This window comes from Doryrhamphus excisus, chromosome 23 (genome assembly GCF_030265055.1).
Source record: "Doryrhamphus excisus isolate RoL2022-K1 chromosome 23, RoL_Dexc_1.0, whole genome shotgun sequence".
Lineage (NCBI taxonomy): Eukaryota > Metazoa > Chordata > Actinopteri > Syngnathiformes > Syngnathidae > Doryrhamphus > Doryrhamphus excisus.
In genome coordinates this window covers 9492547-9508729 of record NC_080488.1, presented here as the reverse complement: position 1 = coordinate 9508729, position 16183 = coordinate 9492547, and the positions used below count along the sequence as shown (strand labels likewise).

Below are 16183 nucleotides of genomic sequence, written 5' to 3'. Positions count from 1 at the left end.
CCCATGACCAACTACAAAATACTCCACGACCCTTTGGAGGACAAGCGACATAGAAAATGAATGAATGGATGGCTGTCGAGGTGCTGCAATGATGTCAGCCTCCCTCTGGTGGACAGAGGCAACAGTATTATCATTTATTTTGACCAGGTAACAGTATATGGTGGACAGTATCTGTCCACCAGAGGGAGGCTGACATCATTGCAGCACCTCGACAGCCATGTGAATGCACCTCGCGTTCTTGTCAGTGCTATTGGCTAGCTTTGAGAAGTTTAAGATGAAAAATTTCTGCAATTTGGGTCGCCGCTTGTGATTGAGGGGAGCTAGTGGGTTCTGCAGCCAACCCTGGTGAGAACCCACTGTTTAAAAACAAATGTATATGTGATTGTATTAACAATACACAATGTATTAATAACATAATATTCAACACAATATCAGTGGACGTTGTGATGTTTGATGATCACACCATCATTTCATGGTTTATTAAGTGAAAACTTGTATTTTTGGTGTCGTGAGCACTTTAAATGATATCGTGCAAGCTGCTGTTATCGTCACTGCAATGAGAAGTCCCCTTGTGTATCTAAAAGGGAAATTCAAGAAATTATGCAGGGTTTGTGGGGCCGCGGGCGGTGGGGGTGGGGGTGATCATAATAATGAAGATATCTGATGATCTTCTCATAATGATTATTGAATGTGGCAAAATCGGTTTTGGCGTGCCATGAAACCATCGTGTGATTGGCTGCAGCATTCTCTTTTTGTTGCCTTGGATGTTGGCTTTCTGCAGGGGATTTCCTCGCCGCATGTGTCGTTTTTTTTTTTTTTGTCTTCTTTCCTCTTTTCAACACGAAGAGGGGCGACAACAGCTGTGCTCACACGTATGAATGCAGTGAACTGATACGGCAAGAGAAAATGTGTTGCTGAAGAGTGTCAAAGGGAAACAACAGGAAAACGACCGACATGCATTTATTGCAATATTGTCAGGCAGGCTAATGTAAAACTTACTATAAGCTCGTTTTAATCAAGCTGCCTGCTAATTATGCCGTTGTAATAATGTGTTTTTAAGGTTAGGTCTGCACGGTGTTCAAGTGGTTAGCACACAGACCCACAGCTAGGAGACCCGGGTTCAATTCCATCCTCGGCCATCTCTGTGTGGAGTTTGCATGTTCTCCCCATGCATGCGTGGGTTTTTTCCGGGTACTCCGGTTTCCTCCCACATTCCAAAAAACATGCTAGGTTAATTAGCGACTCCAAATTATCCATAGGTATGAATGTGAGTGTGAATGGTTGTTTGTCTATATGTGCCCTGTGATTGGCTGGCCACCAGTCCAGGGTGTAGAAGACAGCTACGATAGGCTCCAGCACCCCCCGTGACCCTCGTGAGGATAAGCGGCAGAAAATGAATGAATGAATGAGTTCTCCTCTTATATTGTGTGGAAGTGGTAACTTTCTGGCTACTTATTTTGTCTTTCCCCACCCTCGGCCATCTTTGTGTGGAGTTTGCATGTTCTCCCCGTGCATGTGTGGGTTTTCTCCGGGTACTCTGGTTTCCTCCCACATTCCAAAAAACATGCTAGGTTAATTAGCGACTCCAAATTGTCCATAGGTATGAATGTGAGTGTGAATGGTTGTTTGTCTATATGTGTCCTGGGTCCTGGGTGTATCTCGCCTCTCGCCCGACGACAGCTGGGATAGGCTCCAGCACCCCCGCGACCCTCATGAGGATAAGCAGTAGAAAATGAATGAATTAATTTTAAGGTTACTTTCACTTTCATGGAAGACATGACTCTAGAAATGACATAATGCGGCAGCCAGAACCACATTCTGGTTTTGCCATGAGTTAATTCTTTAATAAGTGTTTCTCACCTAAATATTCCAAAATGGAGCCATAGAAAGTTGGGAGTGCCTGGATTTTGATACAAACACGATTGAATCGGACTATAGGATAACACGATTGGACCACTAGCAAATAGCAAGTGATTGAGAAACCCATAAAAATGTCTCGCTCTCCCTCTTGCAAGCTTGATTATGAAGTTCTGTCACTGTTGTAATTATTAGATCCTCACCTTCTTTTATCAGTTCCCACATTTCCACATGTATGCTGGACACTTGACCTGTATTATCACATATTTTTAAAATGATTACCAATATAGAGTGAATGAAATGTGTTTTATACAGAAAAAAATGTTCTATTCTTGCATGAATGAATGTTGAATCACGAATGTACGGCCCTTTTGCCAAACACATAATAAAGAAGCATTGACTTACAGGGAATTTCCTGATGTCAAATAGATCCCGTTCTGCTCAGTCCAACACAATAAATCATTGAGCTAGCAGCTAACATGCAAATCCGAGGGCTTCACGTTTTCCCACACACTGTGACAAATAGTAGAAAACATGCTGGAGGAAGTGAGCTTTACTTGTACATATGTCGTTTATCCTGATTTTATTGAGTTATGTATCATCACAGTGATGGCTGCATAGACAGTATATGTGATAGTCTGTCAAGAAAAAAAAAAAAAAAAGAAAGAAATGTCCTGATAAAAGTGGCATGAAAGACGTGGAACGTAACTTTGGCACTTCAGGGTGCTGCCAATAAAATATTGACCCGTGACAGTTTGACGCAGTGACGGCGCCTGTCGATGGCGGGTCTCACCACTGCGGAGATGTGAAGATGTGCCAACGTTAATCCTCCCCTCCACAGAGCACCAGAAGGGTTTTACGGTAATCTCCTGAAGTGTCACCCTGATCAAAGAGGGAAAGTACACAAAGCAAAATATGAAAATGTGTGAATGAGACTCTTCCTGTTGGGTTTGCTTATCATCCATCAATAGTCTGATACAAACGATACAAATACAAACTGTTACTACATGCTGGAATCAGAAAGGGAACATGCATAAGGCAGCAAACTGAATATTAAAAAGTGAAAGAAACATACAAATATTATTAAATATGATCTTGATGAAATAGATTTACTGGGAATACTCGCTACACGAGCTTTTACCTCTTTCCCATGAAAAGTCACCATGACGACCGAACTGAACCTCCATTTTCATTATCGATTTGTTCCAAAAGATAAACAAAAACCGAAACTAACAAAAATCGAACCAAGAAATGTGATGTGTTTCACTTAAACCAGGGGTGGGCAAACTCCGGCCCGGGGGCCACATCCGGCCCGCCAAGTGTTTGAATACGGCCCGCCCAATCTTTCCAAAGTATTTCATTTAAACTCAACATACAACCTGGCATCATGGCCTGAGCCAACCTTTTGATGGTTTTATCAATTTCGGTTTTTGACATGGTCTGTTGTTTACAAAGTGCTCCTGAAAAAAGGGACACAAGCACATAATAATAATAATAATTATTATTATCTAATAATAATAATAATTATTATTATTATTAGATTATTATAATTATTATTAGAACTATTATGATTATTATAATTATTATATTAATGCTAATTATTGTATTAATTATATATAATATTATTGTTATATTTTACATAATAATAATATAATAATTATTATTTTATTTTTATTGTAATTATTATAATATTTTATTATTTTTAAAATATTTAAATATAAATATAAAATAATAAATAATAATAGCAGATTGCATGACAATTTTACAGATACAATAATACCAGGTGGACTGTTACGTGTAAAATATATAGTCTGCCCCCCCCCCGTAAATTTTGTCATATCAATGCGGCCCGCGAGTCAAAAAGTTTGCCCACCCCTGACTTAAACCGTTCCCCCGCAACCTGCATTAACTAGGAACCTTTAAATAACAATCCTACCATCGTATCTGCCCTGAATTCAACACAGTTAGAAACTTTTAAAAAGCACATTCCCCGAACACTCAGAAATGCGCACTGCGCTTGAATGCCTCATTAGCTCACGCCGGAATAGATAGATACACACATGTTTATCATCCTGTGTGTGTTGTATTAATAAATAAACCAACTACACACACATAATAAACATCATGAAAAGGTTCCCCCAGGCCAGAATCTGTCTATAGTGTCCCAACATTATAAGAGAGTGATTCACCAATACGTGGATGCTTTGTTTGTTTCATTCATTCATTTTCTACCGCTTTTCCTCACAAGGGTCGCGGGGGTGCTGGAGCCTATCCCAGCTGTCTTCCGGCGAGAGGCGGGGTCCACCCTGGACTGGTGGCCAGCCAATCACAGGGCACATATAGACAAACAACCATTCACACTCACATTCATACCTATGGACAATTTGGAGTCGCTAATTAACCTAGCATGTTTTTGGAATGTGGGAGGAAACCGGAGTACCCGGAGAAAACCCACGCATGCACGGAAAGAGAACATGCAAACTCCACACAGAGATGGCCGAGGGTGGAATCGAACCCTTGTGTATTTACAATATTTTTTGAGGAAAATCCAATCAGGTTCCACTGTAATTTACTGTATAAGAAGTGTTTGGACTCTCATACTGGATTTAAACCAACAATGAAAAATTGTCAGGGGAAGTACTCTTCGCAACAATCTGGTAAAAAGGCAGCTTTTCTTAACTAACCTTCTTAGAAATGACTCATTAGCTGGTAGGTATTTCTTAAAATTACATATAAATCAATAAGAGACGGGAAATATCGAACAAAGTCAACATTATAGTCACTCATGACAACTTAACCCCCCCCCCAATGAAGCGATAAGACTTGTTGGCAGCACAATAAATAACAAAATGTCTTGCTTATGTCATTTCATGTGGAAGTTATTATAGAAATGTTCCCAGGTACTTCCTGTCTCTCGAGCCGTCAGCCAATCATGCAGCAGATAGAGAGGAAGTAGAGCACACGAGGGAAATTCCTAAACATCTGTGAAGAAGCCACAGATGATTACGCTCCATCGTGTCAGCACAAGACGACGACACACTCAGAACGATGCAACACAACACATAAAACACACAACAACATGAGACACACAACAACATGAGACACACAACACACAGATGAGAATTGAACTCAGCAGCCCGGAGCGTTAGTCGTGGACAAAGATGCTGACTTACGATCATTGTCTCTACCTGGATGAATTCATGGAGGGAGGCGTCCTGCGTTTCTTTAAACTCTTTACGAACGTTGAAAAGGTCGATTTCGCTACGGGACACCATGATGCGGATCAACGCTCTGTCGTCTGTGCCGAGACCCTGCAAAGGAGTTAGTGGGATTAGTAGTTAGTCATGACTAATATTATGATAATATGATTTCTTTTCTAAATATCAGTCAATGACAGCGGCTGCACGGTGGATGAGTGGTTAGCATGTTGGAAACACAGTCAGGAGATCAGGAAAACCCAGTTCTTTGAATATTGCTGTGGGGTCTTTTGTGACCTCTTGGATGTGTTGTCGCTAAGCTCATTGTGTCATTTTGATTGGCCGGCCACAGTGGTTTGCACGCGGCCTCACAGCTTGGAGACCCGAGTTCAATTCCACCCTCGGATATTGCTGTGGGGTCTTTTGTGACCTCTTGGATGAGTTGTCGCTAAGCTCATGGTGTTATTTTGATTGGCCGGACACTTCTGGGAAGGCTCTCACTGTGGCTTGCTGGAGTCCCAACGCTTTTGAAATGGCTTTATATTATTTTCCAGACTAATATATTTAAATTAATCTCAGTTAATTTATGTTTTAAGGAGGGGGAAATCACTTTTTGTGTTAATTTGTGTTGTCATTGACTAATATTTTACATTTGTTTGATGAGCTGAAACAAATATTTAAGTGTGACAAACGTGCAAAAAACATAAAAAAATCTGCAATGGGTTGAACACTTTGTCACATCACTGTACACTATAAGGGCTGCACGGTGGATGAGTGGTTAGCACGCAGGCCTCACAGCTTGGAGACCCGAGTTCAATTCCACCCTCGGATATTGCTGTGGGGTCTTTTGTGACCTCTTGGATGAGTTGTCGCTAAGCTCATGGTGTCATTTTGATTGGCCGGCCACTTCTGGGAAGGCTCTCACTGTGGCTTGCTGGAGTCCCAACGCTTTAGAAATGGCTTTATATTATTTTCCAGACCAATATATTTAAATTAATCTCAGTTAATTTATGTTTTAAGGAGGGGGAAATCACTTTTTGTGTTAATTTGTGTTGTCATTGACTAATATTTAATATTTGTTTGATGAGCCGAAACAAATATTTAAGTGTGACAAACGTGCAGAAAACATAAAAAAATCTGCAATGGGGTGAACACTTTTTCACACCACTGTACACTATAAGGGCTGCACGGTGGTGAGTGGTTGGCACGCAGGCCTCACAGCTTGGAGACACAAGTTCAATTCCACCCTCGGATATTGCTGTGGGGTCTTTTGTGACCTCTTGGATGTGTTGTCGCTAAGCTCATTGTGTCATTTTGATTGGCCGGCCACTTCTGGGAAGACTCTCACTGTGGCTTGCTGGAGTCCCAAAGCTTTAGAAATTACTTTATATTATTTTCCAGACCAATATATTTAAATTAATCTCAGTTAATTTATGTTTTAAGGAGGGCAAAATCACTTTTTGTGTTAATTTTTGTTGTCATTGACTAATATTTACATTTGTTTGATGAGCTGAAACAAATATTTAAGTGTGACAAACGTGCAAAAAATGTAAAAAAAATCTGCAATGGGGTGAACACTTTTTCACATCACTGTATACTGTAAGGGCTGCACGGTGGATGAGTGGTTAGCACGCAGGCCTCACAGCTTGGAGACCCGAGTTCAATTCCACCCTCGGATATTGCTGTGGGGTCTTTTGTGACCTCTTGGATGAGTTGTCGCTAAGCTCATGGTGTCATTTTGATTGGCCGGACACTTCTGGGAAGGCTCTCACTGTGGCTTGCTGGAGTCCCAAAGCTTTAGAAATGTCTGTATTATTTTCCAGACTAATATATTTGAATTAATCTCAGTTAATTTATGTGTTAAGGAGGGGGAAATCACTTTTTGTGTTAATTTGTGTTGTCATTGACTAATATTTAATATTTCTTTGATGAGCTGAAATATTACTCTTATTATTTAAGTGTGACAAACATGTAAAAAACATTAAAAAATCTGCAATGGGGTGAACACTTTGTCACATCACTGTACACTATAAGGGCTGCACGGTAGACAAGTGGTTAGCACGTGGCCTCACAGCTTGGAGACACAAGTTCAATTCCACCCATGGATATTGCTGTGGGGTCTTTTGTGACCTCTTGGATGAGTTGTCGCTAAGCTCATGGGGTCATTTTGGGTGGCCGGCCACTTCTGGGAAGGCTCTCACTGTGGCTTGCTGGAGTCCCAAAGCTTTAGAAATGGCTTTATATTATTTTCCAGACTAATATATTTAAATTAATCTCAGTTAATTTATGTTTTAAGGAGGGGGAAATCACTTTTTGTTTTAATTTGTGTTGTCATTGACTAATATTTACATTTGTTTGATGAGCTGAAATATTACTCTTATTATTTAAGTGTGACAAACGTGCAAAAAACATGAACACTTTTTCACATCACTGTATACTATAAGGGCTGCACGGTGGGCGAGTGGTTAGCACTCGCCGTGCTCGCTCTTTTCTGAAATCAGTGACCTTTAACCTCACAAATGTGAACACTATTAGAAAAGGGGAACCAAATCTATACTTTCGTAGATTTCCATATCCTGTTTTTAATGGTTAAGTTACATACTTTGATACATAAAGCGTCCTATTTATTGCACAACACATACATACCTTCATTGCTTTGTACAAACGGTCTGCAAAATAAGAAGGCTGGTTCTTCACGCTGCGAACTGCAACACAAACAAAGCAAATGTGACAAAGTGAGCACTGAAACTTAGTTATTTATTTTAAAGTCACATATTACCTAAAGCATAGAAGACGTTTTTCACATCTCCTGACATTTCCTTCTTGATGATTTGTTCGATATCCTTATTGGAACATCGGACAAACTCCTGGAAAACTGAATAAATAAATAATTGTTATTACCACAGTTGATCCACTTACAGTGTCACACAATAATAAACACAATAATGCTCACTTTTGTGAGATACTACAGATTATAGGAAAATCATTTTATAACGGGAGTTTGGGGGTGTAACCTTTCCGAAGATGAGGGAAGCTTCTGGTGCACAGAATACTCATGAACTTCATCACCCTGTCATCAGAGTCAGCATTGCATGCGTCAGCAAGTTCCTGGTGATATGAAGGAAGGCAAGAAAGTTAGCCGTCCATTGGTCACACAGTTTCTCTAAAATATATGAATTAATAATATTAATTAACAAATCGTGATGTTTCATAGTGGAAAACTCCCTCAATGAAGCATTTTCAAGCATAAAAATGGCTACATCAAGTAAAAACACAAATATGATGCATGTGAATGATATGTGAATGATAAAAACCTTAAACTGTATTTTGGAAAGCAGGAAGTGAACAAATGTAACAGTTACTGATTGTAAAAGTACCAGATGGAGGGGTAGGATTTAATAAGCTTTGCTTCTTCCTACTCCTTTTGGACATGTGGAATTGTGAACTGATTATGTGATGCATTCAATTGTAATCTGATGCATGTTTAAATGAAATAAAACCATTACCATTACCATTAACATTACCATTACCATATGTCGTATTCTACACTGGTCACTCGGTGTCAGTATTGTTGCTGTCACACAAGACACACAAGCACCAGACTCGATCGCCAGAACAACAGGCTTTTATTGCAGGTTTGAATTATCCCACAACAGGCACAATATTCCCTAAAAAAAAAAAAATCTTGTATCAACTCTGACCTTCCAACGACACTTCCTGTCTGCCCGGCAGCAGTCAGATCCCTTAGGGAACAGATTTATAGCAACGCACACAAGGACCAATCTTATTGTATTTACTCGCATTATGTCACTATATTGGTCATACAAGTGTAAAGGTGACTATAGGGGTGTTATTTTATGTTGCGGGGGTATTTAGAATGTCCTTAACAGGTCAGGAATCCTATTTGACTTATTAAGGTCGGGTCTGGAGCAAACTAACCGGGACCTGTTTGAAATGGATACTCACCTGAGCATCTGAATTGGCTCTTTCCAAATCGGCAGGGCCATCTTCCCTTGCACCCTAGGCAATCACGGGTCAAATGGATCAATGACGTAATCACACTAATATTGTTACAATACAAAACATTTTCATATCACATTAATAATAATAATTATTATTTGCCAATAACATAAGACAATATGTATAATAATATGGAGTAGATCTCAATTACCTGCACAAGTGAAACCAAGATGCGGCAGAAGTGGCCTGATGTGTCCGATTGAATTGCGTCCTCTAAAGACTTTTTGTAGGCTGTGGCGTTTACATGGAGGATGCAATATGAATTCATATCAGGTTAGAAATGTTGGCAAAACAATACATCCTCATTACCGTCCGCAAACGCACCTTCCTGAAAGGCGGCATTCATGGCTTGGATTTCCTCGTTGCTCCTAGTGACCAGGATCTCAATTAGAGCGTGTTCATCGGTGCCAGCGCCCTGCCAAGAAGCGCATAACTCTTTCTCAACAATGATTGGAAATAATTGAATGCATGTCAATTATGGAAATATGAGTTATTGTTTTATCTAAGAAAGGATAACCTGTAATATAAAGGATAAAGAATAACAAAATATTGGCACACAAGCCCAGAGCGACCGGAAAAAAGCCCACAGATAAGATGCTCCGGGGTATAAGTGGCAGGACCAGTCAAACCATGAATAAAAGTGCGACTTATAATTCGGAAAATATGGTAAATATGGAAACTCAATATTATGAATTATTTAAAAAGTACTATTAGATTGAAAACTAAATCACAATTCACACATGGCTTCACTTAATGTCGTTTCAACAGAAAAAGTAGTTCCGACCAACTCTTTGTCATTTAGACAAGATCTCAATAATTACTGTTATGTTACCGAAAATTATTATTTATTAAAATATCGATATTTGGATTTCAGAATCGATTTTACAGCATCTGGTAATGACAGTATCGATATTTCAGGATCGATCCGCACATCACTACCCAGCCAATATTGCTTGAACTGGGCCCCATATGGTTTCAATAACATGGGTCCTATACAGGAAGCCCATGTGGGGTCACCATAGAGGGGATGTGAGTCCACAAAGTGGGCATGGACTAGAAGAGGGAGAGTTACGTGGGTCCCATATAGGTATAACTTGACATGAACCCCACGTGAAAAACCCATGTGGGCCAACTCCATGTGGGCCCCATAAGTGGGCAGACTGGGCATGGGTCGGAACCGGATATCGTTTTTTGGGCCCACATGGTCAACCCACATGGGAAGTGAGCATTGAGTTGAAGTAGGCAGGTTTGTGTAGGCCTCATATGGTTTCAGTAACATGGGTCCTATATAGGAACCCATGTGGGTAGACCATATGGGTCCCATAGGGGATATGAGTCCACAAAATGGGCATGAGATGGAAGTAGGTGAGTTATGTGGGTCCCATATAGGTAACTCGACATGAGCCCCACATGAAAAACCCACGTGTGCCACTTTTATATCATACCTCCATGGCCTTCCTCATCATTTTGGCATCAAACTCAGCGGGGGTCAACATGAGCCCAATAATGAGCCTCTCCAAGTTCTTGGACAGTTCGGACTTCAAGTCTTTCATCAGATCCTGCAAACAGTTCAAAGTAGTTCCAAACTCATCATTGATATTGTTTATCTAAATGTAATGTTTAATACATGATTATCAATGACTATTTTCATAATCAATCATCACTCACCCGTCCCAGTAGTGATTTGAAGGTCTGTCTGATCACTTGTCTCTGTGCATTGCTTCGATGTGCAACTATGTCAATAATTGCATCTTCGTCAGTTCCTGTTACATAGGGTGACATTTGTTAGTGAAAAACTAAAAAAAATAAATAAATGCTTACACCAAGGGGTGTCCAAAGTGCGGCCAAAGAGCAGAAATGGAGGAAATGGTTGTAACTTTATGGGAATATTACGAGAAAAAGTTACAATCTAACAAAAATAATTTTATGAGAATACACTTGTAACATTATGAAGAAAAATATTAAAGGAAAAATATGTTATTTAAGTCGTAAGTAATATTGTGATAAACAAACAAAATAAAGTTGTCATTTTGGGAAAATTAGGTTGTGGAAAAAGTTTGAAGTCAAAATATAATGGGAATAAAGTCATAATATAACAAGAAGAATATTTATGACAAGAAAGTTTCAATATTTTTTGTGAAAAAAAGCCAAAATGTAAAAACAATTATCAATGTTTACACCATGGGTGTCCAAAGTGCGGCCCCCGGGGCACAAATAGCAGAAATAGAGGAAACAGTCGTAACTGTACTGGAATATTACAAGAAAAAGTTACAATCTAACAACATTTTTTATGAGAATAATTTTTTAACATTATGGAGAAAAATATTAAAGAAAAAATATGTTATTTAAGTCGTAATATTGTGAGAAACAAACATGATAAAGTTGTAATTTTTGGAAAATTAGGTTGTGGGAAAAGTTTTAAGTCAAAATATAATGGGAATAAAGTCATAATATTACAAGATGAAAATTTATGAAAAGAAAGTTTAAATATTTTGGGGGAAAAAAAGCTACAATGTAAAAAACAATTATAAATGTTTACACCAGGGGTGTCCAAAGTGCGGCCCCTGGGTCACAAACAGCCGACATGGAGGAAACGGTCGTAACTCTACAGGAATATTACGTTACATATTACATTACATCTAACAAAATGTTTTTATGAAAATAAATTTTTAACATTATGGAGAAAAATATTAAAGAAAAAATATGTTATTTAAGTCTTATAAAATAAAGTTGTAATTTTGGGAAAATTAGGTTGTGGGAAAAGTTTGAAATCAAAATATAATGGAAATAAAGTCATAATATTACAAGATTAAAATTTATAAAAAAGTTTAACTATAGATAACGTGTTAGCATATCCAAAATATAAGTGACCCTTGCATCCTGTCATTTTGGACATCCCTGGTTCATACTGTAAAATAAGATTAGATACCGAATCCCTTCATGGCTTTTCTTAGCGCTTGTGCATCAGCGGCAGGGTCAAAGTTGGCTGCGGGGACAACTGTTGGCCTCAGCTGCAAGAGGAATTTAGAAAATTAGATTTTAGTGTTAACAAACACATGACGAGGTTCCATAGAAAAGTGTTAAAAAGCTCCCATGGTGGTTATTTGGTGCTTGGAATGAACTGAAATTGTGCAGCAGCTCATGAATATTTATTTTTGCTGACATTTGATGGGAAGCATGTCATGCTGTGGTTAGAGACAATGACGTGCGAGTGGGCGGCGTGAAAAGGTGTCTGCTATTGTCAAAACAAATGCTGAATCTTCTGGCTTCCAAAGCAAAGCTAAAGTAAAAATAGGGAAATTGGAATAAGCATGAATGCTAAATATGTGCAATTTATTGATACATGCATTAATTAAAAGGTATGCTCTTATTATTATTTGTAGTAATTCTCATCACTGATCACTTATTGCATATACTTTACACCAGGGGTGGGCAAACTTTTTGACTCGCGGGCCGCATTGATATAACAAAATTTGCGGGGGGGGGGGGGGGGGGGGGGGGGGGCAGACTATATATTTTACACGTAACAGTCCACCTGGTATTATTGTATCTGTAAAATTGTCATGCAATCTGCTATTATTTATTATTTTATATTTATATTTAAATATTTAAAAAATAATAAAATATTATAATAATTACAATAAAATTAAAATAATAATTATTATATTATTATTATGTAAAATATGCAAATATAACAATATTATTATATATAATTAATATAATAATTAGCATTAATATAATAAATATAATAATCATAATAGTTATAATAATAATATAATAATTATTATTTTAATTTTTATTATTATTATGTGCTTGTGTCTCTTTTTTCAGGAGCACTTTGTAAACAACAGACCATGTCAAACAACGAAATTGATACAACCATCAAAAGGTTGGCTCAGGCCATGATGCCAGGTTGTATGTTGAGTTTAAATTAAATACTTTTGAAAGATTGGGCGGGCCGTATTCAAACACTTGGCGGGCCGGATGTGGCCCCCGGGCCGTAGTTTGCCCACCCCTGCTTTACACTAAGTATATCTCTGCCGAGGCCAACCATGCAACGCCAGTTGTAGTTTGCAGCACAAATTGGCATCAAACCTGGACTTTGGTCATGGCGCTTATTTCCCACATCTTGTAGGCTATCTGAGCAGCTTCAGGGAAAAACTCTCCGGCGAGGCTGCAACACAGCAGAGCGATCAGAGCTGACAAAGTGTATGTTGTTGTGGGTGGTGCTCTGTCCCCCCCATCAGGTTGTGACTGCAACTCCACGCTTACTCATCATCTCCCCCACACAGATTCAGCAGAGTCCTCTTGTAATCACCGGATGTGTCATCCTGTTGTCAACAAGCACGAATATATATGATATTATAATATACAGTATACTATATTGTAGCCTTGTTGGCCCTTCTCTTACCTTAATCATGTTGTAAAGTGACTTCTCATATCTGAGCCTGAAACACTCGCGGATATCCAACATGTCTATTTCAGAGCGAGCAATCATGATCCTGATCAAGGTGTTGTCAGCTGTACCGAGACCCTGGAAGTGAAGCAGAGGTTGGTTCAAGTGAGCCTGAATGAAGATGTAATGAGGAACTAAAGACTAAGGCACATACTGTACATTTAGAGTAGTTACCAAGGAATTTAGAGTAGTTACAGAGGAACTAATGACTAAGGCACATACTGTACATTTAGAGTAGTTACAGAGGAACTAAAGACTAAGGCACATACTGTACATTTAGAGTAGTTACCGAGGAATTTAGAGTAGTTACAGAGGAACTAATGACTAAGGCACATACTGTACATTTAGAGTAGTTACCGAGGAATTTAGAGTAGTTACAGAGGAACTAAAGACTAAGGCACATACAGTACATTTAGAGTAGTTACAGAAGAACTAATGACTAAGGCACATACTATACATTTAGAGTAGTTACAGAGGAACTAATGAATAATTCACGTGGAACTAATGAGTAGAGTAGTTACTGAGGAAATAAGCCACACAAATATAGAGCTGTTTAGAGTTGTTGGAACTAAAGACTAAGGCACATACTGTACATTTAGAGTAGTTACCAAGGAATTTAGAGTAGTTACAGAGGAACTTAATGAAGAATTCATGTGGAACTAATGAGTAGAGTAGTTACTGAGGAAATAAGGCACAAAAATTTAGAGTTGTTGGAACTAATGACTAAGGCACATACTGTACATTTAGAGTAGTTACGGAGGAATTAATGACTAAGGCACATGCTGTACATTTAGAGTAGTTACAGAGGAATTAATGACTAAGGCACATACTGTACATTTAGAGTAGTTACAGAGGAACTAAAGACTAAGGCACATACTGTACATTTAGAGTAGTTACAGAGGAACTAATGACTAAGGCTCATACTGTACATTTAGAGTAGTTACACAGGAACTAATGACAAATTCACGTGGAACTAATGAGTAGAGTAGTTACTGAAATTTAGAGTTGTTACTGAGGGACTAATGAGGAACTAATGACTAAGGCACATATTGTACATTTGGAGTTGTTACAGAGGAACTAATGACTAAGGCATAAACTAGTCATTTAGAGTAGTTACAGAGGAACTAATGGCCAAGGCATAAACTGTACATTTAGAGTAGTTACAGAGGAACTTAATGAAGAATTCATGTGGAACTAATGAGTAGAGTAGTTATGGAGGAAATAAGGCACACAAATTTAGAGTTGTTACTGATGGACTAATAAGGAACTAATGACTAAGGCACATACTGTACATTTAGAGTTGTTACAGAGGAACTAATGACTAAGGCAATAATTTTTATTTTTATTTTTATTTTTATTTTTATTTTTATTTTTATTTTTATTTTTATTTTTATTTTTATTTAATTTTAATTTTAATTTTTGATTATTATGAATTATTACTATTATTTCATTATTTAAACAAAGGTAGGGTAGGTAAATTTGGTCACCTTTGTTGTATTAATGTGCCATTAGGTTTTAAATGTAATGCCCAGACATGTACGGTGTTACCTTCATGGACTTGTACAGGCGCCTGGCAAAGAACATGGGAACACTGCGTATGCACTGGACTGGGAGAAAAACGACAAAAAGGCTTGTTGCATTTAACCGCGTCATGAAAAGTCCTGCGAGGCGTCTTACCAACAGCAAGCATCAGCCTCTCAAAGTCTCCAGACAGCTCGCTCTTTATGCTGTCCTCGATGGACGTCTCTGTAATCTTCTCGTATGCATCGAAAACTACATAAACAAGATGCGGGAGAAGGCTTTTAAATCCATGCTACATTCAAGGTCTCGTCATTCTTACTTAATTCTCCATTAAGAATTAAGTTTTACTCTATTTCACAACCACTGAGAGTCAGTCAAGTTCTTTCCTTACTGGCCTGAACTCACCCATGCGGAGGTGGGTCACGCTGCGGTTCCCCAGAATCATGATGAATTTGGCCTCGTCTGTTCCCCACTTCTCTTCCCCGGCAGCATAAAGGTCCTTGGTTGAAACAACAGAGATAATAACGCTTCATTACGCTGATAAATGGATGCACAGCAGTGTTTCCCACAGGGCTGCAATCTATGTGTGGTGGTTAGAGAAACAAACATGAAAACCATAACAAATATGTTATAATGTATATATATATATAATGTATATATAATATGTTATATATGTATAACAGGGGTCTCAAACTCGCGGTTTTATGTATGGAAAAATATAATTGCAAGTACCTAAGTCACAATTCTAAGTCATTTCTGTGGTGGTCTATGTCAGGGGTCTCAAACTCGCGGTCAGCGGGCCAAATGCGGCCCGCGAGACGCTAGTTTGAGGCCCCCACCTTGATACCAAAGTTTAATGTTAAAGCTGCTTAAAGCTGTGTGCACACCGGATACAATTAACATGATTTTGCCCCGCCCATACTGTTACCCTACCCTGTTTTGCTTTGGATTAGCAATGAAGCTAAAGGCTTATGACGCTGGGTACAAATAAATGCAGGAAATGATTTGGAATAAAACGGAAAAATACACGTCAAGATAAAGCATCTCATCAAACATGTTGTTAAAGTTACGACGCTGCTCCCGGGTGGAACTGAGTACGATGCTAACTTGCTAATTGGGTCAAATTATTTTT

General features: G+C 38.6%; 1 protein-coding gene across 3 annotated transcripts in view; it reads right to left on the bottom strand.

Annotated features, from left to right (window-relative positions):
• Positions 1-2011: 2011 nt before the first annotated feature.
• The window catches only part of anxa6 (annexin A6), a 58115-nt gene continuing 43943 nt past the window's right edge, over positions 2012-16183 (bottom strand). The window contains exons 16-32 of one of the 3 annotated variants that reach the window (XM_058062831.1): positions 15457-15550; positions 15208-15303; positions 15079-15137; positions 13486-13608; positions 13347-13405; positions 13170-13248; positions 12004-12085; positions 10743-10837; positions 10520-10633; positions 9399-9489; positions 9226-9305; positions 9021-9074; positions 8069-8162; positions 7834-7929; positions 7701-7759; positions 5046-5168; positions 2012-2739 (exon numbers count right to left, since the gene is read on the bottom strand). In XM_058062831.1, the coding sequence (XP_057918814.1) occupies positions 2680-2739; positions 5046-5168; positions 7701-7759; positions 7834-7929; positions 8069-8162; positions 9021-9074; positions 9226-9305; positions 9399-9489; positions 10520-10633; positions 10743-10837; positions 12004-12085; positions 13170-13248; positions 13347-13405; positions 13486-13608; positions 15079-15137; positions 15208-15303; positions 15457-15550 (1458 nt within the window). In that variant the 3' untranslated portion in view covers positions 2012-2679. Of the gene's footprint in view, positions 2740-5030; positions 5169-7700; positions 7760-7833; positions 7930-8068; positions 8163-9020; positions 9075-9225; positions 9306-9398; positions 9490-10519; positions 10634-10742; positions 10838-12003; positions 12086-13169; positions 13249-13346; positions 13406-13485; positions 13609-15078; positions 15138-15207; positions 15304-15456; positions 15551-16183 lie in introns of those variants that run through there. The other 2 variants (XM_058062830.1, XR_009120846.1) reach the window with 2 other exon arrangements.